The sequence below is a fragment of the Sinocyclocheilus grahami genome, unplaced genomic scaffold (genome assembly GCF_001515645.1).
Source record: "Sinocyclocheilus grahami isolate Dianchi unplaced genomic scaffold, SAMN03320097.WGS_v1.1 scaffold261.1, whole genome shotgun sequence".
Taxonomy (NCBI): domain Eukaryota; kingdom Metazoa; phylum Chordata; class Actinopteri; order Cypriniformes; family Cyprinidae; genus Sinocyclocheilus; species Sinocyclocheilus grahami.
In genome coordinates this window covers 346023-369898 of record NW_015505440.1, presented here as the reverse complement: position 1 = coordinate 369898, position 23876 = coordinate 346023, and the positions used below count along the sequence as shown (strand labels likewise).

The 23876-nt window shown below is 35.7% G+C and overlaps 2 protein-coding genes across 2 annotated transcripts in view; one reads left to right on the top strand and one right to left on the bottom strand.

Moving 5' to 3' along the window:
* Positions 1–934: 934 nt before the first annotated feature.
* Positions 935–9055, bottom strand: LOC107599158 (leucine-zipper-like transcriptional regulator 1). The gene is made up of 15 exons (XM_016290672.1): positions 8556–9055; positions 8402–8464; positions 8270–8326; positions 8104–8183; positions 7918–8026; positions 7749–7829; positions 7550–7607; positions 5829–5921; positions 5469–5652; positions 4784–4953; positions 4535–4691; positions 3918–4044; positions 3284–3433; positions 2163–2274; positions 935–1447 (listed from the first exon to the last, which is right to left on the bottom strand). Exons 1-15 carry the CDS (start codon positions 8723–8725, stop codon positions 935–937), a joined length of 2124 nt encoding a protein of 707 aa, XP_016146158.1. The 5' UTR covers positions 8726–9055.
* Positions 9056–9385: 330 nt separating this feature from the next.
* Positions 9386–23876, top strand: part of LOC107599157 (DNA polymerase epsilon catalytic subunit A-like) — a 36514-nt gene continuing 22023 nt past the window's right edge. Inside the window, 19 exon segments of the mRNA XM_016290671.1 lie at positions 9386–9710; positions 11168–11303; positions 11423–11503; positions 12142–12186; positions 12267–12359; positions 13665–13819; positions 13977–14121; positions 14221–14301; positions 14453–14560; positions 14724–14834; positions 14985–15070; positions 15232–15351; positions 18605–18737; positions 19247–19360; positions 19482–19694; positions 19792–19899; positions 20049–20177; positions 20319–20421; positions 20790–20936. Coding sequence (XP_016146157.1) covers positions 9646–9710; positions 11168–11303; positions 11423–11503; positions 12142–12186; positions 12267–12359; positions 13665–13819; positions 13977–14121; positions 14221–14301; positions 14453–14560; positions 14724–14834; positions 14985–15070; positions 15232–15351; positions 18605–18737; positions 19247–19360; positions 19482–19694; positions 19792–19899; positions 20049–20177; positions 20319–20421; positions 20790–20936 — 2173 coding nt within the window. The 5' untranslated portion in view covers positions 9386–9645.

Below are 23876 nucleotides of genomic sequence, written 5' to 3'. Positions count from 1 at the left end.
ATTATCTCTAAGAACAAATCTTTTACAATTAAAATGTTTTCAGTTTTATGATTATGCACAGAATACAGATCCCAAAAACTAATTACAAATTTATTCAGACACAAATTATATTCTCAATTTGAAAAACTTGCATTACAGCATTAACCATAATTGGCAAATGCTACCATTGATAAAACGTACTGTTAAAAAGTGTCAAATAATGCACACACAAAGAAAAGAAAACTAAACTAAACTAAAAACAAATAAAATAATATATACAAATTATATTCTCAATTTGAAAAACTTGCATTACAGCATTAACCATAATTGGCAAATGCTACCATTGATAAAACGTACTGTTAAAAAGTGTCAAATAATGCACACACAAAGAAAAGAAAAGAAAACTAAACTAAACTAAAAACAAATAAAATAATATATATATATATATATATATTTATACTGTATATATTTCTTACTATACTAGTTTAAATGTTTTTAAATCTATACCAATATGCTACTGATTTCTTTTCCAAAGAGGGCTTAGAAAGTCTCCTGACAGCTTCAGAAAATGTGAATAATTCTGTCCAAATGCTTCCAAATCATGCATAACATTAATTTAGTTTTTGGTCCAATGCATCAACAGTGCAAATAAATCTGCTGCCACCCCGTGCAACCCTTACAAAAATGATTTTGAGAGTTTTAGTATTCTTTAGGATGACAGCTCACAAATCTCTCAAGTCTGCAGAGATTGATTCTTATGTAAAAGAACTGAAGCATTACTAAAAGTATAATTTAGCTCTCAAGGGGATGAATAAATATGAAAAATCGCCATGCAAGTAACTCCTCTGATGCAATTGCAACGCTGATTAAAACAAATTCGATATTTCATGATAAGTCTGGCATGATTGTTTAGTAAAGCCGAGTGAATATTTCCAGCCTTCAGATGAAATCTAAGCTATATGATTTCCGTCTTTCTGTAATGCTGAGTTCTCGGGCGTTGTTCTTGATTGAGAGCGAGAATTTTACTTCGCAGCTTTGCTTCATGATCGCCCATGCAAACAGCAACAAAAAGAAAAGCCCCTCCAACAACTAAAAGAAGTCCAGCAAACCAGGCAGAAAACATGGCCTCTCCATACTCCCACCTGGGCATCACATCCGGAAGATTCTCATCCCAGAACTTCACTACCATTATGTACGCCATTAGCGAAACAGGTGCAAGGGTCGTGATCCCCGACACAACGATAAACACTCCACCGAGGATGAGCAGCGTCCTCTTCATCCTCTCCCGCCCGGCACCAATCTCAACACCTTGGAGTCCGAAAAAAGCAGCCGCCACACCGAGGAATCCCGTCGCGATGGAAATGCACATGAGAACCCGTGAAGCTAAAGTGTCTAGTGGAAGGGCTAAAAAAGACTCGAAGGCTTTGCAGTGAATGCCAACTTCCTCTGTGTAGTTTGAAAGAAGTCTCTTATGCCAACCAAGGTTGCATTGTTTTTTTTTAATCAAAAATACAGTAAAGTTATTTTGTGAAATATGGTTGCAATTTAAAATAGATGTTTTACATTTTTATGCATTTTAAAATGTAATTTATTACATTGCTGAATTTTTTGCATCATTACTCCAGTCTTCAGTGTCACATGATCCTTCAAAAATCATTCTAATATGATGATTTGCTGCTCAAGAAACATTTCTTATCATCAAAGTTGAAAACAGTTTTGCTTAATATTTTTGTGGAAACCCTGATACAGGATTCTTTGATGAACAGAAAGTTAAAAAGAACAGCATTTAATATATGATGGACATAATCCATAATATCCCTTCCATCAGTAAAAAAGCAAAAAAATCCATCTCCTGTTGTCCATCTACAAATTCTACCAACATATTTGAATCGTTCAGGACTGTTTATACTAGTTAACAACACAAATCTGTGTATATTTCGCTCCTGATTCAGATTAAAGACGTTTTTCACTGGAGAAAGCAGTTAAAAAGTTAAATGACTGTAATGATGGATTTGTTTCTTACAAACACACAGCTTTTGGCTTCACAAGACATTAATTGATGGACTGGAGTCGTGCAGATTACTTGTGGATTGTTTTGTTTTTTTAAGCTTTTTGGACTCTCATTCTAACGGCACCCATTCACTACAGAGGATCCATTGGTGAGCAAGAGATGGAATGTGAGCAAGTACCTGCAAGACATTTTCTACAGTTACGTTCATCTCCAGATTTTGCTTGCAGTAGGCCTGAAGTCTGTTGTTGGAGAAACCGTAGTAATAAGGTGCTGCAAACAGGTATCTGTGCGCTAGTTAAGGACATAAAAATAATTTAAAAATTGATAAAGCTCAGGTCACTTCCATTTAAAACTATGGATTTCTTCCATCTGTTTTATCATCCCCCAAAGAAAAATTGCTGATCGTAAAGTAACAGCACACCTCTCCTTAACAGCTACACTATTTGAGGCACCGATCATGTCTCTTGCATGTGGGATGAGTTTTGTCCAAATATTTGATGTGACATTTGTTCAAATGTGAGATATTAATAGTAATACAACGATATTAATAGCAATACAACGTATTGTGCATGCAACCAGAAATAAAGATTGCATACAATACAAAATTGGGGCACATGAAGCAGTAAAAAGGATACAGGGAGTCCTCTGGAGGCATGTTGACGTCCCCATAATAAATGTAGCGCAGCATGGACTCAAAGGCCTGTGTACTAGGAACCATCTCACCTATTGAAATGTTCACCTGCCCGTCCTCTGGCATGAAGGAGCGGAACATGGCCTCAAAATAACTGTCAAAGAATTGAAGCAGCAATCAACTAGTAAATTATTCATAGTCGAAGTTAAAAATGTAAATAAAATAAAAATCCTTTTCACTTGTACTAAATATTTCAGTATAAGCGGTCAAGGCAAAATTTCTAATTTTCATTCAGTTTAAACTGAAGTACTAAAATTACTAAAACTTAAACTGTAACTAATCTAAAACTGAAAATAAAAAATTATATAAAACTTACAAAAATCAGACAACAAAATGACTAAACTTGGAAAATATAAAAATCTAACCCAATTCAAAACATTAACATGTACTATAATACTATACCATGATTTACCTGATTCATTAAACTTAAAAATATAGTATGGAAAAAAGAAAATACTGCGGAAGTCAATAGCTACTGCTAACTGTTTGGTTGAACCTCATTTTTGGATGAACTATCCCTTTAATACTTTAAATGCAAAACGATTCTTTGTCGAATTGCATACAATACAAAATTGGGGCACATGAAGCAGTAAAAAGGATACAGGGAGTCCTCTGGAGGCATGTTGACGTCCCCATAATAAATGTAGCGCAGCATGGACTCAAAGGCCTGTGTACTAGGAACCATCTCACCTATTGAAATGTTCACCTGCCCGTCCTCTGGCATGAAGGAGCGGAACATGGCCTCAAAATAACTGTCAAAGAATTGAGGCAGCAATCAACTAGTAAATTATTCATAGTCGAAGTTAAAAATGTAAATAAAATAAAAATCCTTTTCACTTGTACTAAATATTTCAGTATAAGCGGTCAAGGCAAAATTTCTCATTTTCATTCAGTTTAAACTGAAGTACTAAAATTACTAAAACTTAAACTGTAACTAATCTAAAACTGAAAATAAAAAATTATATAAAACTTACAAAAATCAGACAACAAAATGACTAAACTTGGAAAATATAAAAATCTAAACCAATTCAAAACATTAACATGTACTATACTACTGTACCATGATTTACCGGATTCATTAAACTTAAAAATATAGTATGGAAAAAAGAAAATACTGTGGAAGTCAATAGCTACTGCTAACTGTTTGGTTGAACCTCATTTTTGGATGAACTATCCCTTTAATACTTTAAATGCAAAGCGATTCTTTGTCGAGGCCCTGGTGACTATCGTCATTACCTGGAGCGAGCAGCAAGTATGGCCTTATGTGCAGGGCGTGGATGACCATCTAGCAAAAGGATGATGTCACAGAACTCATGGCCCGCCCCCTCCAGACAAGCCTTCATGTCCTGTACCAGAGACGTGCCTGAAACAAAATATTTTTTGGAGCTATATCCCCTATTTTGGATCTGTCCTGAAAGCTTGAGTGCTTACAGAGAAAGGACAAAAAGACAATGTGGTTATTATTACCTATATCCACCGGCTGATCCGAATAGACTCTGGGAGGAGGCTGCTGTTTGCGTCTCACTATCTCCACGATTAGCGGAGTGGACAAGTGCTCAAACTCTTTGGTCATGATCACCTGGTTGAAGTGACTCTCCTTCACCACAAAGTTCAGGCAGTGTTCCTGGGGGTGGAGCAAGTATGGCCTTATGTGCAGGGCGCGGATGACCATCTAGCAAAAGGATGATGTCACAGAACTCATGGCCCGCCCCCTCTAGACAAGCCTTCATGTCCTGTACCAGAGACGTGCCTGAAACAAAATATTTTTTGGAGTTATATCCCCTATTTTGGATCTGTCCTGAAAGCTTGAGTGAACAAGAGAAAGGACAAAAAGACAATGTGGTTATTATTACCTATATCCACCGGCTGATCCGAATAGACTCTGGGAGGAGGCTGCTGTTTGCGTCTCACTATCTCCACGATTAGCGGAGTGGACAGGTGCTCAAACTCTTTGGTCATGATCACCTGGTTGAAGTGACTCTCCTTCACCACAAAGTTCAGGCAGTGTTCCTGGGGGTGGAAATAAATAGAGATACAGAAGAGAATCTGACTTTCTGACAAGGACGTTTTCTGTGATCAAGTGTGTGTTACTTCAGCTTTACCTTGAGCTGGTCCAGCTGAAGTTTGTTTGCGTTTTCACACACACTCAGGACATTCTGCAGATCGACCGATGCCTCAATGTACTGCACACAGAGCTGCTCCAGTCTGGACAGTTTAAAACTCAGAGCGAGTTTATAAACGTCCATGATCAACAGCACATCCTGGACATGACCTGTTGAGAGACAGGAAGAATTAAAATAGTGCCCTGAGACACTCTCTGTGCCTTTTATTAAAGGGGTCATATGATGCCATTAAAATTTTTCCTTTCTCTTTTTTGAGTGTATGTACAGTATGTGGAAAATAATGTGTTTTTTGAACCTTAAACCACATAAATACATTTCATTACACCAAATAATGTTCTTTTTAGCAGCATCATATGACCCCTTTAAGCAAATCTACAGAAGACCTAAGGAAGCCCGTTTCCGCCACAGTCTAAAAAAAAAAAAAATGGAATTGAAAACTTTTCTCACAGTTGTGAGTTTATATCTCATGACTCTCATAATTGCTAGCTTATATCTTGCAATTATGAATTTTGTATTTTGCAACTCTGAAAAGTCCAAATTGTGAAATCTAAACATATAAAAGTCAAAATTGTGAAATAAGAAGTTCCAATTGTTTTTTTACCTTTTTGTGGCAGAAAGAAGCTTCCATACATCTAAAGATAAACAGGTGTTCAGTGTAACTTACCTCTACGTGGGTACTGTATCTTATCAGTGTACAGGAACTGCATTAAAACCTCAAATGGTTGCGCGTCTGCCTCTCTGATTGACACTTCCAATAAAGGAGGACCCCTTGAGGACCTTCCAGAGCTGTCCTTCTGACTGCCTGAGCCAGACTCTTCACTCTCCTCATTGCATTCCAGTTTACTCTTCTACAAAAAAGAAGTTCACTTTCTGATTAGCCAAACGGAAACCATTTTGGCCAGGAAATTGCATTCCTTATTCTAATGAAAGAATATTTAGAATTTAAAAAATAAACAATGCAAATAATAATAGTGCAAGTTAAACATATAAAACGATCTATAAAAATAATATATATTTAATAAACACAATCATATTGGGAGAAGACAAACATCTTATCCTGACATACAGCTACTGGGAAGTTACAACAGGAAGGTGGGATTTCACCACTTTGTTCAATCTAAAGGAAACAAAGAAAACGGTAGATCAGAAACAGTCCAACATGGTATATGTTCACTGGAAGGGAATGAAGTTATTGTGTATGTTCTGAGAGACTGTTAATGATTTATTGGGATTATAAAAAATGAGTGGGTGGATTTGTACCATTCTAGGCTGGTTGTTTTTACACACTGCGGCCACACAACTGTTCAAACAGCTTATTAAAGTGATTTTGGCATACTAGGTCCCTTTTAAGGTGAACACAAACCCTTACGTAAAAGTAACAGGGCTGCATCTTGAAAAAAAAATTTTAAATGTTGATTTGTAAAAAAAGGCATAATATTACCTAATTTGATTACACGGAGTTAGGTCTGTGCGATATTGAAGAATAATGTGATATTCAATACCTCATTAAATAATGCGATACGATAATGCTTAAAGTGCCACATGCTCAGATGAAACAGTTATTGTGTATGTTCTGAGAGACTGTTAATGATTTATTGGGATTATAAAAAATGAGTGGGTGGATTTGTACCATTCTAGGCTGGTTGTTTTTACACACTGCGGCCACACAACTGTTCAAACAGCTTATTAAAGTGATTTTGGCATACTAGGTCCCTTTTAAGGTGAACACAAACCCTTACGTAAAAGTAACAGGGCTGCATCTTGAAAAAAAAATTTTAAATGTTGATTTGTAAAAAAAGGCATAATATTACCTAATTTGATTACACGGAGTTAGGTCTGTGCGATATTGAAGAATAATGTGATATTCAATACCTCATTAAATAATGCGATACGATAATGCTTAAAGTGCCACATGCTCAGATGAAACAGTTTTTACTCAGCTGTTGCCGAGTCAGTTCTGTGAATTTCTATAACTATCGTGTCATATATATGGTTATTTGTATGTATGTATGTATCAAGAGTTCCTGTAAAACCACAACAAATTCCTTGGGTTTGCGCACACTTAAGTGGTGAATAAAGCTCATTCTGATTCTAATAAGAAAGCACCCCAACAATAAATTCTGAAAGTGAACAGTATGTGTTTTAATCAAGCATTACATAAAAATGTAATTTTAACATTAGTGTAATCATTTTAACATGAGTTTAGGAACTGAATAATAAAAAGGAAAAATAAAACACTGCTTAGTATTTACTCTTTGAATTCAATATGCACTGATTCTTATTTAACCTATAAAAGCTATTTAGGTAAGAGCAGTGAGTGATTTTCTCTTTGTCTTTTGTTCATGGCCCCAAATATTGCAAGCTGTAGCGATATGCATATTGCGATATGTACATTTGCGATATTTCGATAATTTCGATATATTGCACAGCCCTATACAGAGTTCAAAAATGTCAAAAACTTTCCATCATGGATAGTTTTTAAGAAATGTTCAAATAATGCAGTTAATGTCAAATAACTTTACAAAATCTGTCCTTTTCTGTTGCTGTTTGGATGCTGACACCTACAGATTTAGCAGAAAACATCTGGGTCTTGTCTGCATTTTCTTCTGTTACTGGGCATAATTCCACGATTGATATCAGGGTTAGGCATAAAATAATGTCTTCAGAATCATTCATGCATGTGAAAATTGGTGTAATAATTAGACAATCCTGTTTTTGGATGAAACTTATGCAAACATAAGTCACCTCTTCCCAGTATGCCTGCTCACGATCCTGAAGACTTATGGTCCACATGTCATTTAGCCTGTTAAAAAAACAAAAAAGGGTTCATAGAATAACATTTCAAAAAAATCCCTTAGTTTTATGCTGAAATAGATTTGTTAATGTTACAACATATTTATATTTGCCTTTCAAAGCTGTGTAAAGATAGGAATAATACACTTGCCTGGCATTTCCATCATATCCAGCAAAAATCCACAGTTTGTCATTATAGACCGTCGCTCCATGAGCTGATCTGGCAACCAGACTGGAACATAAAATACAAAAAAAGCATTAAAAACAAGATTGTGTGTCAGACAGGCTATAACACAATTCTGAGAATCAATATGGTTTACCGTCCCTCCACCTTCCATTCTGTCCACTGCCCGGTGGCAAACTTGTACTCAAATAGATCATTTTTGTTTTTCAAGTTAGAGTTTGAATAGATGTCTCCAGTGTAGCCACCTAAAATACAAGCAGAAAAACATTACACACACACAGGAAAGAAAAACACGACATTGAAAGGCACACTGAAAACCTACCAAACACAAACATGCTGCTTCCATACACAACAGCAGAGTGGTGGTATCTTGGCGCTGGTGGGGTGCCAGTAGTAAATGCCCTATTTAATGACATAAATCGATATAAGAGGCTACATAAAACATGTTTAAGCACATTTTAACCTTGCGACTATCATACAACACTCACCGACACCATGAGCAGTCCTTCACGTCAAACCGCAACAAGTCATTAAGCATGTTCTTGCTGGAAGAAATAATCACATATGAGATCCTTCTGTGCGTTTTAGTGTAAGAAAAGTAAGGGGAAACAAATACTCACCCATTGTCTCCTCCAAAGACGTAGATGGCATCTCTGTATGCCACAACAGTGTGTTTGCTACGCCTGCAAGAAACAAAACTCAGCTTTTACTATTGAAATCATCTAGCTAAAAGATGGAGAACAACTGTTGTAAATGAATAAATACACAGTGTACCTTGCACCCACAAACTCATCACATGGAGGCAGCCTCCTCCAGCGGTGGACGGTCTCAAAAGGCCCGAAGTTGAGTGTCAAATACTCAACACTGTCAGAGCAGCTGTGGTCAAAATCAACACTGGGAGCAACTTTGGATTTACAAGACATGGCTTCAGGAAACCATGGCATCCAGTTCACAACTAACAAGGTTGAGTCCAGCCGAAGGACCAAGTTTAGAACAAAAAAAAACTAATTTTTTCCAAGCTGTTTGATTCGTTTCTGGTTCATCTGAATCCTATTGCCCAAAAGATGATGATTGTTTACTTAGCTATAACTGTATATGGTCATATGCCACGGCTTGTAATCCTCTAAAAGTTTAATAGAAATGGTAATATAAAAAGAACGAGAACTATCAAACTTCAACGCGTCGATAGAAAGAAATAATATTATGAAATATATATATAAATAAGATTAGCATCTCTTCCAGCTTTTCTGATCTAAGCGTCGAGTGAGGACTGAGGAGACGAGATTAATTTAACGTTACCTGACATGCGCAGACTCGCGGCTTGCTTTGAATGGAGGAGAGCCCACTAGACGTCATGAACAACATAAAAACACAAAAAGTGAATTACACATATTTTTATCTATCACAATTTCGTTTTATTACCAACGCGTAGTTTTTTTAATTAGATGTGCTCAAATAAAAATAAAATTAAGGAAACGTAGAGCATACGTGATGACGTACGCGTGAGGTTGCATTTTCATTGGTTGACGTTTTGAGGGGCGGGAGCGAAGCGGGAAGGTGACTGGAGCTCGCGGCAACAACAACACAAAACGCGCCAAGTTTCTATGGTGGAGGCACAGTGTGAGCAACGGAAATATATATATATATATATTTACAGTAGCATTCTATGTATCAGTAACAACGCGAATTGTATGGAAATGTATAAGGAGATATGATGTTTCATCGTTGTCGAGCAGCAAGTCTAATATTAACTTGCGTTGAAAGTGTGTGAACAGGGGACCCGTCGAGTAGTGTACAGTAAAGCTGTTAACTGACTAGTTCTCTATTTAGGGACTGATTTGAATCTTGCAGATTCTTGTCAGCTATGGTTTTACAAAACAGTGGGCGATATAAAGCAGACCGAGGTGGTGGAGATCAGGACAACCAGCAGTAAGTTCATAATGTTGACATATTTCAGCCTATGTAGTTTAATGTTAATTTACTGTAAAAGCAAATGAATTAATGACTTTGATATTTCTTGGTTATCAAGTAAGGTCCATATGTGCTACAGTTTGGAAGAGCAGACAGTGTTTGGGTTGTTGACAAATAAACATATTTCTTTAACAAAGATTTTAGGATCTTAGAATATTTATATAGTCATTTATTAGACGCTTTTATCCAAAGCGATTTACAAATGAGGACAACAGAAGCAATCAATTGTAGTATTAAAACAACTAAAAACAGATCCAAAGCTAAAACTTTATAAATACCACCTATACACATGTTAAAAATAAAGAGATTAAATAAAAATGACAAATGCATACAACAAAATTTCAAAACTTAACATTTAAATGAAAACCAAAAAATAAAGCTAAAAACAATTCCAAATATTAAAGAACAAAAGGTATGAGTATAATAATGATTCTAACATAACACTAAGCCAAACACCAAAAAAACAACAACTACATATGTGTATGTATAACCACGCACACATACATATATACTGTATATGTACATACACATTTATAAATTCAATATATAATTTCATTTCCATTTAGTTTGTTGAAGTATTAAAATAACTCAAATGAAATCAAACTAAAAACCTAAAAGACCTATACAGACATAATAAATTCTGACATAATGTAAGTAAAATTAAAATAAATAACAAATACAAATAATACAAATCAAATGAAAGTAGTTTATCAGTAATCCTAAAAAATAGCACTGCCAAACACATGCTAAAAAACAACAACTTACTTACACTTATACTTACTTAAATGTTTATTTATGAATTCATAATATCCTTATTATTAAGCACTGTATAATTGTAACCTTATATGTATATTATAGCCAGATAAATGGTCGAAATTGTTTGTCATAGCTTTTTTTTTTTGCAGTGAAATTGTCCTAATGTTGTTATTTTAGAAGTAGCTATGTACTATTATAGTTTTTATTAATATATATTAGTATATTTCCAGTTTAATAAAAATTAATTTTGGTATGTGCTTTTGTCATTTTTATGATTACCTTTTTTTTTTATCTATGTAGTTTTAATACATTTTTTTAGTCAGTTTTAGTTTTATTTCAGTTAGTAATTTTAGTACTTCAACCTAAACTTTAACTTAAAAACGTTTAATTTAAAGTTTTTCATCTAATATTTATATTTTATTTTTCAGCTTTATTACAATAAACAAAAAAAAGTTTTTTTTAGCAGTTTAGTTAACAGTAATAATTTGTGTATTACAATTTGATTTTTATTACAAATTCATGCAATGTCAATTAATATGAAGTCATAAAAACTGAATGTAACATGATTATGCAAGAATTCAAGAAAATATTTAGCAGTTTTTACAGTTGTCAAAATGGCTGTTGAATCTTGTTGCAGTAAGTTTTCTGTTGCTTTTTAGGGATGATGCATCAGCTTTGTCCGCCGTCAAGCGGCTGGAGCGCAGTCAGTTCACTGATGGGATGGACGAGCGCTTTGGCTTCGAACGGATGAAGGAACCTGGGGAGAAAACGGGATGGCTGATCAACATACACCCGGTAAGAATGAATGTCAGACAGTCAACACAGGATTTAGATTGGCAGTAAACTTTGCTTTCTGATAATCTAGCCAAATATTATGAAGGCCTTTAAACATTAAACAATTTATTTCTTCTCAGACTGAGATTCTGGATGATGACAAGCGGATGATCAGTGCTGTGGACTATTACTTCATACAGGAGGATGGAAACCGATTCAAGGTGTCATATTCATACAGCATTTCGCAAATATGAATATTTATTTATTCCAAACCAAATACTAAAAGTTACTCCATGTTGTAAAATTACAAAAGTTTGGGATCTGGAAGATTTTTTATGTTTTTGAAAGATGTCTCTTATGCTCACCAAGTCTGCATTTATTTGATCAAAAATACACTAAACGCAGTAATATTGTGAAATTTTCAGCATCATTATTCCAGTCTTCAGTAACACGTGATCCTTCAGAAATCATTCTAATATGCTGATTTGCTGCACAAGAAACATTTTGTATTATTATCAATGTTGAAAAATCTTGTGCTGCTTAATATTTTTGTGGAAACCATGAGGGCTTTTTTGATGAATAGAAAAGTTCAAAAGAACAGCATTTATTTGAAATAGAATTCTTTTGTAACTTTATAAATGTCTTTACGTCACTTTTGAGTTTTGATCAATTTTATGCATCCTTGCTAAATGAAAGTATAAATTTTTTTTTTTGTATAAAGTTATTGACTTCCAAACTTTTGAACGGTAGTGTATTTTATCCTGAATCACATTGACATAGAGCTGGATAAAGAATATCTTATGTTGACATAGGTCCTGATGTTGTAAGTTTCAGCTTTTTGTGTATGTGTCCCTCACAGATTGCTCTTCCCTATAAGCCGTATTTCTACATAGCCACTAAAAAGGTGAGTTTAAAGCTTTTGCACTGAATGAAAACACTTTGGGTTGGATGGATTGAATAATACACTTTTTGTGTTTTTTAAAGAACTGTGAAAGAGAGGTTATCTCCTTCCTGTCAAAGAAGTTCCTGGGAAAAGTGGCAAAGCTTGAAGTTGTCCCAAAGGAAGACTTAGATCTGGTGAGTAAAGTTCTGTCATACATTAGGTCAGTGTTTCCCAACCTTTTTTTTCCCAAATTTTGATAAGTTTTGATAAGTAAATCCCACAGCACACCACTAAGCACTTAAAAAAAAAAAAAAAGATAGAAAGGGGGAAAGGTTTTTTTTCCCAATAATTAAACAATGCTTCGTCAGAGTTGATATTTTGGCTTTATACTGTATATGATCAGACACTTTCACTTAACACTTTCTGAAAATCATGCTCAAATGGAGTTAACAAGGTTTTTGATGAGCAAATGACGGAGGTATGTATTTTGTCCGTCATTAGAACGGCTTCATCTGAGGCAATAAATTACGTTTTCATTAATGTACCGGTTGTATAGTTTATTGTAATTATGAACGTTCAGTTTTTCTTGTTGTTTAATAAATTTGGCCAGAATCTCATGATATAAAAGGTGAAATGCTATGCATGATATTTAAAACTTACAAAAGTATATTGGCTACAACTAGACGGCAAATGCTAAGACTCTTCTCTGCTCTTCAAACACACAAAAACATTAGCCTTTATCGATAGTGTTTCTTGGGTAAAGAAAACCCCATACTTATTCAAACATCAGTTCTTTATTTACCCAAGAAGTAGACGTCGTCTTCAAACTGTGTGTCCCGGCACTTCATTCTGAATGGAGGCGGGGGGGAGTTATGAGGTTTGACTGACAATTTGAGGATCCAATGGAGTTACGAGGTTTAGTCACAAGCCCTTTTGAATGCTTTTCATTGGTTAAATATTTGTAGAACCCACAAACAGACAACGATGACCAATAGCACTGATTTTAAATAATAATAACGAAATAGAACAGAGATAGGAAGATTTTGATAATTGTCCACGGCACTAGTGTACCGCGACAGTGGTTTGGAAACACTGCATTAGGTAAACAATTCTGCTGACTTGCTTGCCTGATTGATTTGTCAAAATATGAGTTCTGTATGAACCATAATCTCTTAATCAGTGCTTACCTGTAATTTTGTTAATTTATTGATCCTCTCTGTTTTTACTGTACAACCGAGAGAAGCCCAAACCAGGGCTAGTTGGCCAAAGTTGACCCATGATGATCTTTGATTTGTTCTGCCATGTCATATCACCAAGAGGTGAAAAAATAGAAGAAACAAATAATTCCACTGGAGTGTATGCCAAAGTTTCATTTTTACATATTAATATAATGCTGTTGAATGTAATGCAACATTCGGCCCATGACCCCTTTGTAGTAAAAAGTGGTGGCATTTCTGCTTTATAATGTCAATCATTTGATTGCTGTGTGTCTTTTAAAGCCTAATCACCTGGTGGGCCTGAAGAGGAATTACATCAAACTCTCTTTTAACACGGTGGATGACCTTGTTAAAGTGAAAAGGGAGATCTCACCTGCTGTCCGCAAGAACAGAGAGAGAGAGAAGTCCAATGATGCCTATACCAGCATGTTATCCAGGTATTCACACTTTGGCAACAGAGATTTTGAAAATAAGTTAAACTTGAAGAACAGTTTAAAAGACAAGACTTTCTCATTTAATGCACTTGACACTATTCACCATTGTTATTTGGTCCTGTAAATAGAATAAGGCACTTATTCTAACACTGTGTTAAAGTGCTTTGGTTGGTGGGAGCGTAGTGACAGAGGATGAGGATGGCACTTGGAAGAAAATTACTGAGCAGCTTGACAACATCGTAGACATGCGGGAATATGACGTGCCTTATCATGTCCGCGTTTCTATTGACCTGAAGATTCATGTGGTAAAGAAACAACAGAGGGCCATAGAAGCTACATGACTAATTATCAGGTATGTTTAATATTCAAATGAGACCTTGATTTGCGCTCTTTTTTTCTGACAGGCTCACTGGTACAATGTGCGGTACAGAGGAAGTGCCTATCCTCCTGAGATTGTGCGCAGGGATGATCTTGTGGAAAGACCTGTAAGAATCTTAACAAACCTTGTCTTGACTGTAGATGCCAAAGATTTTTGTTTTAGACTGTCTCTGGTTATCAAGATTGTTTTGATAATGTCGTTCAGCTTTATGCATGAATCACTGAATCATTGCTGTAATTGTTCTCTGCCTGTCTAAGGATCCTGTAGTGTTGGCTTTTGATATTGAGACCACTAAACTCCCACTGAAGTTTCCTGATGCTGAAACAGACCAGATTATGATGCTATCATACATGATAGATGGGCAGGTAATGTCTTTTGCGCAATTACCTTTCTGAAATGTCAGTCATTCTTATTGCATAGCTGTTTTATCCATGCTGTGGTTAAATTTAGTTTGTTGGCCTCTTTGATGGGATTAATACTTGGCATGGTTTTAATGTATTTTTGTGTACCTTTTTTTTTTTTCCACAGGGCTTCCTCATCACAAACAGAGAAATAGTCTCTGAAGACATTGAGGACTTTGAGTTCACCCCAAAACCTGAATATGAGGGCCCCTTCACTGTATTTAATGAACCTGATGAGGTAAAAATTAACAGTATATGATGTGCATTGTTTACGAGACTGTTACTGAGTGCCACAATTAAATAGTTGGTATTGTCAAGTTGTTTAACCCATTTTCTGTAGTTTGTAAATGAGCCTTCCATATTTCTGACCATTTCTGTCTGCTTGCAGGCCTCTCTTATTCAGAGATGGTTTGAACACATCCATGAGACCAAGCCGAACATTTTTGTCACTTACAATGGAGATTTCTTTGACTGGTGGGACATGATTTGTGTTAAACTATCTCATACTATAGTTTTTACATATAATGTTTTATGTAATTATATGGCATTTACTTGTGTTGACTAGTGGTGTTTTCTTCACACGTGTTTTTCCAATAGCATGTGCTCATGGTTGATTTGTGTCTTTGTGTCCTCAGGCCATTTGTAGAAACCAGAGCGACCCAGCTTGGCTTAAGTATGCATCGGGAGATCGGCTTCCAGAAGGACAATCAGGGGGAATATAAAGCCAGCCAGGCTATTCACATGGACTGCCTCAGGTGAGAGCAGCTGAAATGTTTTCTTAAAGGGGACTGAATGAAAATTACCCACTCTTTACTTACGTTTCGTATATGTGACCATGGACCACAAAACCAGTCATAAGTGTACATTTTTCAAAATAGCGATCTGAAAGCTGAATAAATATCAGAGAAACAACTATTTGAAAATCTGCAATCTGAGGGTGCAGAAAAAAACTAAATATTGAGAAAATCGCTTTTAAAGCTGTCCATATGAAGTTCTTAGCCATGCATATTACTAATAAAAAATTAAGTTTTAATATATTTATGGTTGGAAATTTACAAAATATCTTAATGGAACATGATCTTTACTTAATATCCTAATGATTTTTGGAATAAGAATTTGACTATTGCTACAAATATACCTGTGCTACTTATGACTGGTTTTGTGGTCCAGGGTCACTTATGTATGACTTTATATTAGTAAATATACCGTGTGTCTCTCTCTCTTTATTCAGGTGGGTGAAGAGAGACAGTTACCTGCCTGTAGGAAGTCATAACCTCAAGGCTGCAGCAAAAGCTAAGTTAGGCTATGACCCTGTAGAGCTGGACCCAGAGGAGATGTGCCGTATGGCTACTGAAGAATCACAGGTGCTCTTCCTTTACGCTCCAGCTCCCAACACTCACTCATTTACACGAATGACTGTTCACTTACACCGTAACAGCTGCAATAAGACATTTAGCTCATCAGTTATCATTTTCAATGTATTGTGTAGCCAACCAATCTCATTGGTATAAAATCCTGCTTAACATAGCTGCATTATAAAAACATTTAATATGCTTTTATATTTGCTGTGATTATTATTAGTTTGTGCATCATTCACTTTTTACTTTTTTTATTTATCTTTTATTTATTTCTAGTTTTTTATTTATTTTATTATTTTATTAAATATTCAAAACAGTGCTTACTTTTGCTTTTTGTGCTGTATTTTTTTTTAGACTCTGGCCACCTATTCAGTGTCTGACGCTGTGGCCACATACTACCTTTACATGAAATATGTTCATCCCTTCATTTTTGCCCTCTGCACTATAATTCCTATGGAACCCGATGAGGTCTGTAGTCACTAAATCTTCTATTTTGATTGTTACTACACTGAGATGAATCAAAACTGTAGATGTAATTGTAACATCATGGTGTTTCTTTATGTGCGTCAACACACAAATGTTTAAACAGGTTTTGCGGAAAGGCTCCGGTACCCTGTGCGAGGCCTTGCTGATGGTTCAGGCCTTCCATGCCAACATTGTCTTCCCAAACAAGCAGGAGCAGGTCTTTAACAAACTCACAGATGATGGTCATGTACTTGACTCTGAGACTTATGTTGGCGGCCACGTCGAGGCTCTAGAGTCTGGTGTGTTTCGTAGTGATATCCCGTGCCGCTTTAAAATGGTAACTAGGACTTCATCTTTAACCAAAGCACACAGCATTGAGCTGTTTATTTGTGCTGTATCTACACAATTATTAATAATGATTCTTGTTCTGACAGAATCCAGCAGCATTTGACTTCTTGATTCAGAGGGTGGAGCGTACTCTCCGTCATGCAATTGAAGAAGAGGAGAAGATTCCCCTTGAGCAGGTCACCAACTTTAATGAGGTCAGTCGGTGTCATGTGTTTAATGTTCAGTATGACATTTTGTGCCTTTGGACACTCAAGACATGATTCCTATTTTATAAATTATCATTAGCATGCGTATATGTTTCCAAGTTATTCTACAGTTTTCATGTGATTTTTACCTGTTTTAGGTGTGTGATGAAATCAAGAGGAAGCTTATCTCTCTAAAGGAAGTGCCCAATAGAATCGAGTGTCCTCTTATTTACCATCTGGATGTGGGGGCCATGTACCCCAACATCATCCTTACCAACAGACTACAGGTACAGTACAGTTCTCATCTTGGATAGGTTGTAAAGGTGTTGATTTAATTATAATTAGACAAATTCTAGTTTGTCTCGTTTAGATGTTTATGAATCAAATAAGGCAAATTATCTCTTTCTCTCCATCTGTTTTTCTTCTAGCCCTCTGCCATGGTGGATGAGGCGACCTGTGCCGCCTGTGATTTTAATAAACCTGGTGCAAACTGTCAGCGCAGAATGACTTGGCAGTGGAGAGGAGAGATCAGTGAGTGATTTGAATATCTTGCATCTTTGAGAAGATGTTACTTTTTAAATAACATTTTTATTCAGCATGGATGCATTAAATTGATCAAAAGTCACAGTAAAGTCATTTATAACATTACAGCAATAAATGTTGTTCAAATAAATGCTGTTCTTTTGAACTTTCTATTCAAAGAATCTAACATTTGTCATGGTTTACACAAATATTAAGCAGCACAGCTGTTTTCAACTGTGGTAATAATAAAAAATGTTTCATGAGCTCCAAGTCAGCATGTTAGAATGATTGTCATTGACACTGAAAGTAAATGAAAAGTAAAAAGTTGTTTATAAACGTGACTATTATGAAATGTTAATATAGTTTTTCTTTTTCCGTGCCTGCGAGTAGAAGTGAGTTTCATCGCATTCAGCAGCAACTGGAGTCCGAGAAGTTTCCCCCTCTCTTTCCTAATGGTCCACCTCGTGCTTTCCATGTGCTCAACAGAGAAGAACAAGCTCGGCATGACTCTCTCTCTCTCTCTCTCTCTCTCTCTCTCTCTCTCATATAAATGAACACTTGATGAATTACACTTTTCTGAGAATAGAATATTGAGGTGGAGATCGCTAAACTGCAAGCGAAAACTAAAACCGGTGTTTTCAGAAAGCAAGCACATTTATCCACAGCGGAGAGAGAGTACGTGTATGGTTGCCAGGTTGACCAAGATAGGTAACACATTTAGCAGATATTTCCGTATTGCACAAGTGGGAAGCTCTGTTTCGGGGATTACGTCTCTTTATATCAGACAACCCAGTTGTGTTCCTCTGCGGCCAGATTAACGCTTGTTATAGCCTATATATTATGCTCTATTAATTATTTTTTTAGAAACCTCGCACTTTTCTGCTCAATTTTAAACGTTGTTCTTGTATTCAAATTAAGCACGGTCCACTGCTGCACACTTGCCACAATATCGATACAGGGACAGCTGTATCGATACTCGTATCGTCAAATCTCTGTGACAATACATCGTCGTATTGATGTATCGAACACAGCACTAATATGCATGACTTTATATTAGTATATTATACAGTGTCTTTCTCTCTCTCTCTCTCTCTCTCTCTCTCTCTCTCTCTCTCTCTCTCTTTATTAAGGTGGGTAAAGAGAGACAGTTACCTGCCAGTAGGAAGTCATAACCTCAAGGCTGCAGCGAAAGCTAAGTTAGGCTATGACCCTGTAGAGCTGGACCCAGAGGAGATGTGTCGTATGGCTACTGAAGAACCACAGGTGCCCTTCCTTTTATCTCCAGCTCCCAACTTTCACACTTACTAATATGAATGACTGTTCGCTTACACCATAAACATGTAATCAACATACTGTATTTCAGAGATTTATGAATTTTAGAAAGCTATCAGGCAAAATGAATTAATTTCAACACTGTTCTTAATGTGTAACACCATTTCCTAACTGGGCATGATGTGACACACAGTCCATACTATGTTAATATAAGTTTGTGTCCTTACCAGCAACAGTTGCAGAAGGACATTTAGCTGGTCAGTTATCATTTTTAATGTATTGTGCGTTCAATAATAGAATCTCATTGGTCTAAAATCTTTCTTACTATAGCTTTATATTAAACATTAAATATGTTCTGATTGGCTAATGATTTTGTCAATTTGCACTTCATTCATTCATTCTTATTGTTTTTTTTTTATATATATGTATATTTCATTCCTTTATTAAATATTCAATACAGTGCTCACTTTTGCTTGATGTGCTGTATTGTTGTTTTTCAGACTCTGGCCACCTATTCAGTGTCTGACGCTGTGGCCACATACTACCTTTACATGAAATATGTTCATCCCTTCATTTTTGCCCTCTGCACCATAATTCCTATGGAACCCGATGAGGTCTGTAGTCACTAAATCTTCTATTTTGATTGTTACTACACTGAGATGAATCAAAACTGTAGATGTAATTGTAACATCATGGTGTTTCTTTATGTGCGTCAACACACAAATGTTTAAACAGGTTTTGCGGAAAGGCTCCGGTACCCTGTGCGAGGCCTTGCTGATGGTTCAGGCCTTCCATGCCAACATTGTCTTCCCAAACAAGCAGGAGCAGGTCTTTAACAAACTCACAGATGATGGTCATGTACTTGACTCTGAGACTTATGTTGGCGGCCACGTCGAGGCTCTAGAGTCTGGTGTGTTTCGTAGTGATATCCCGTGCCGCTTTAAAATGGTAACTAGGACTTCATCTTTAACCAAAGCACACAGCATTGAGCTGTTTATTTGTGCTGTATCTACACAATTATTAATAATGATTCTTGTTCTGACAGAATCCAGCAGCATTTGACTTCTTGATTCAGAGGGTGGAGCGTACTCTCCGTCATGCAATTGAAGAAGAGGAGAAGATTCCCCTTGAGCAGGTCACCAACTTTAATGAGGTCAGTCGGTGTCATGTGTTTAATGTTCAGTATGACATTTTGTGCCTTTGGACACTCAAGACATGATTCCTATTTTATAAATTATCATTAGCATGCGTATATGTTTCCAAGTTATTCTACAGTTTTCATGTGATTTTTACCTGTTTTAGGTGTGTGATGAAATCAAGAGGAAGCTTATCTCTCTAAAGGAAGTGCCCAATAGAATCGAGTGTCCTCTTATTTACCATCTGGATGTGGGGGCCATGTACCCCAACATCATCCTTACCAACAGACTACAGGTACAGTACAGTTCTCATCTTGGATAGGTTGTAAAGGTGTTGATTTAATTATAATTAGACAAATTCTAGTTTGTCTCGTTTAGATGTTTATGAATCAAATAAGGCAAATTATCTCTTTCTCTCCATCTGTTTTTCTTCTAGCCCTCTGCCATGGTGGATGAGGCGACCTGTGCCGCCTGTGATTTTAATAAACCTGGTGCAAACTGTCAGCGCAGAATGACTTGGCAGTGGAGAGGAGAGATCAGTGAGTGATTTGAATATCTTGCATCTTTGAGAAGATGTTACTTTTTAAATAACATTTTTATTCAGCATGGATGCATTAAATTGATCAAAAGTCACAGTAAAGTCATTTATAACATTACAGCAATAAATGTTGTTCAAATAAATGCTGTTCTTTTGAACTTTCTATTCAAAGAATCTAACATTTGTCATGGTTTACACAAATATTAAGCAGCACAGCTGTTTTCAACTGTGGTAATAATAAAAAATGTTTCATGAGCTCCAAGTCAGCATGTTAGAATGATTGTCATTGACACTGAAAGTAAATGAAAAGTAAAAAGTTGTTTATAAACGTGACTATTATGAAATGTTAATATAGTTTTTCTTTTTCCGTGCCTGCGAGTAGAAGTGAGTTTCATCGCATTCAGCAGCAACTGGAGTCCGAGAAGTTTCCCCCTCTCTTTCCTAATGGTCCACCTCGTGCTTTCCATGTGCTCAACAGAGAAGAACAAGCTCGGCATGAGAAGAAGCGTTTGGGAGGTTAGTATACACCTGCAGGGAACTAGGTTTTTTTTTTGTGTGTGTGTGTGACTGTTGTCATAGACCAAGATGAACTTAAATTATGCACTTACAAACTCGCATGTATAGATGAATATTGATTAGGGTTGGGTATTGTTTGAATTTTATCAATCCCGATTCTTATCGATTCCTAGTTTTGATTCCAATAAGATAAAAAGTCCAATATAAAAAAATGATGTCAAACATTTAGATGTCAAACATTTATTCTGTCTTTTTGCAAGCATTCTGTTGCAGCTGAATAATATGAGCAAAAACCAGCAGCCTACAGATCACTTACAAGAGGAACTTTTGCCGATGCTTTTAAAACAAATACCACAGCAAAAACAACTAGATATAAATTTCAAATATTAAAGTGTTAAAGACAAGTAAACAGACAGTAATAAAACAGGGAAAAAAACACATAAATTAGCAATAGCATAAATAAATAAAACAACCTAATTTCAGGAACAGAAACTGTAATTTAAAAGTTTAAAAACACTGCATAGTTTTCTTTTCATAAATATAATATAGATTAATAAATTTATATTTAATTAAAATGATTAAAGATATTCAGTCAAGGTCAGTGAATGATTTTCTTTTGTTACTAGATTAGCATTAATGACAGGCAGCGCGTTTATTAGGCTGCTGTCTCTTTAACACCGAACTCATGCAGATCTAAAAATACCATACATGTGCGTTTTCTTTCTCATCTGTTTACGTTCACTTAAGACAAAAATGGCTGTGTTTATTAGGGCTGGGTAAAAAATATTGATATCTCGATATTAATCGATTCTCATTTTTACGGAACAATATCGATTCTTAAATCCCAAGAATCGATTAGTTTAGCCTGTTTTCAGTTAATGGGTGGAACATTGAAGGGCACTTCCCATCCAATATATCACAATAATCATTGTGCTTTGGTACTTTTAATATGAAACTAAGTCTCAGATTTCAAATTCTGTCCATTGTATTGCAGAATTCAAACAATAAATGCCGTTTTGGCGCTGTTTAATGTGAAGTGACAGATCGCTGTAGCGCCTCAGTTCAACAGACGCGGCAGCGCGAGGCGCACGTGAACTGATCATCTCCACATTAATACCAGTTTCAGCACAAAATAAACATGACTAAACATCTGAAGGTAAGTTAAAAGAAAGGGTACAACTTTACAATCTGTATCCTGTCTCATGTAATCACTCAATCAGTGTTTCAGCCACGCAAAGACGTCAATATAACGGCTTGTAAACAATGTCATGTAATGTCACATTTACCTCAGAAAAACATATTTGGTGAACATAAACTCATTAGTCAGATAGAAAAATAAACTGTAGAGAGGGGCATTTTGCTAAATATATGCACCATATAACATATTCATTATAAATTTTACTGTTCTTCAATGTGTTTATATTTTTTAAAAAAACGAATTGAAGTAGAAATATTATTATGTACTTGTAATTTGTATTATTTAAAAAACTTCATTAAGTGTGATTTTAACAAATCAGTCAATTTTAATCTTCAATATTATAGTAATGTAGTACCAACTGACTCTCATGCATATTTTACAGCATTAGTTGAGAGATTTTTTTTCCTTGAAAATTTGGCATGTACTGTATCTGATATACAGTATATCCAAAATAATCGATATTGAATCAAATCTAATCGAATTGGTAATCGAATCAAATCGCAAGCTTGTGAATGAAAATCAAATCGAATTGTGAAATTTGTGTCAAAACCCAGCCCTAGTGTTTATGATGATATACTGACGTAGTTTTCTGCATACTGGTCGATAAACATGAAAGAAGTCAGTTCCGGCTCTGAACAACCTTTTCTGCAGTGGAAATGCACGGAACGGTTCAAGAACGGACACAGATTGGGAGCGCTGTTCTCTGTTCTCTCTGCTCGCGCTTCAGACGTGTGCTCTGCACGCAAGCAGGGCGCAAGTTCTTTCCGTTCCTGCACGTAAATCGTTTTAAATCACAAAATACGAACGCAGGAATTGTTAAGCAGAATCAAAATGCACTCGTCTTAGGGCTGGGTAAAAAATATTGATATCTCGATATTAATCGATTCTCATTTTTACGGAACAATATCGATTCTTAAATCCCAAGAATCGATTAGTTTAGCCTGTTTTCAGTTAATGGGTGGAACATTGAAGGGCACTTCCCATCCAATATATCACAATAATCATTGTGCTTTGGTACTTTTAATATGAAACTAAGTCTCAGATTTCAAATTCTGTCCATTGTATTGCAGAATTCAAACAATAAATGCCGTTTTGGCGCTGTTTAATGTGAAGTGACAGATCGCTGTAGCGCCTCAGTTCAACAGACGCGGCAGCGCGAGGCGCACGTGAACTGATCATCTCCACATTAATACCAGTTTCAGCACAAAATAAACATGACTAAACATCTGAAGGTAAGTTAAAAGAAAGGGTACAACTTTACAATCTGTATCCTGTCTCATGTAATCACTCAATCAGTGTTTCAGCCACGCAAAGACGTCAATATAACGGCTTGTAAACAATGTCATGTAATGTCACATTTACCTCAGAAAAACATATTTGGTGAACATAAACTCATTAGTCAGATAGAAAAATAAACTGTAGAGAGGGGCATTTTGCTAAATATATGCACCATATAACATATTCATTATAAATTTTACTGTTCTTCAATGTGTTTATATTTTTTAAAAAAACGAATTGAAGTAGAAATATTATTATGTACTTGTAATTTGTATTATTTAAAAAACTTCATTAAGTGTGATTTTAACAAATCAGTCAATTTTAATCTTCAATATTATAGTAATGTAGTACCAACTGACTCTCATGCATATTTTACAGCATTAGTTGAGAGATTTTTTTTCCTTGAAAATTTGGCATGTACTGTATCTGATATACAGTATATCCAAAATAATCGATATTGAATC

What these genes read in the sequence shown, in the direction of transcription:
- LOC107599158 (XM_016290672.1), bottom strand. Translation starts at nt 8,725, where the DNA reads ATGCCATGGTTTCCTGAAGCCATGTCTTGTAAATCCAAAGTTGCTCCC. An exon ending in GGATATGATGGAAATGCCAG is followed by an intron (nt 7,608 to 7,748) that starts GCAAGTGTATTA and finishes TTTTTTTAACAG; the next exon opens with GCTAAATGACATGTGGACCA. An exon ending in ATACTTGCTGCTCGCTCCAG is followed by an intron (nt 3,434 to 3,917) that starts GTAATGACGATA and finishes ATTCTTTGACAG; the next exon opens with TTATTTTGAGGCCATGTTCC.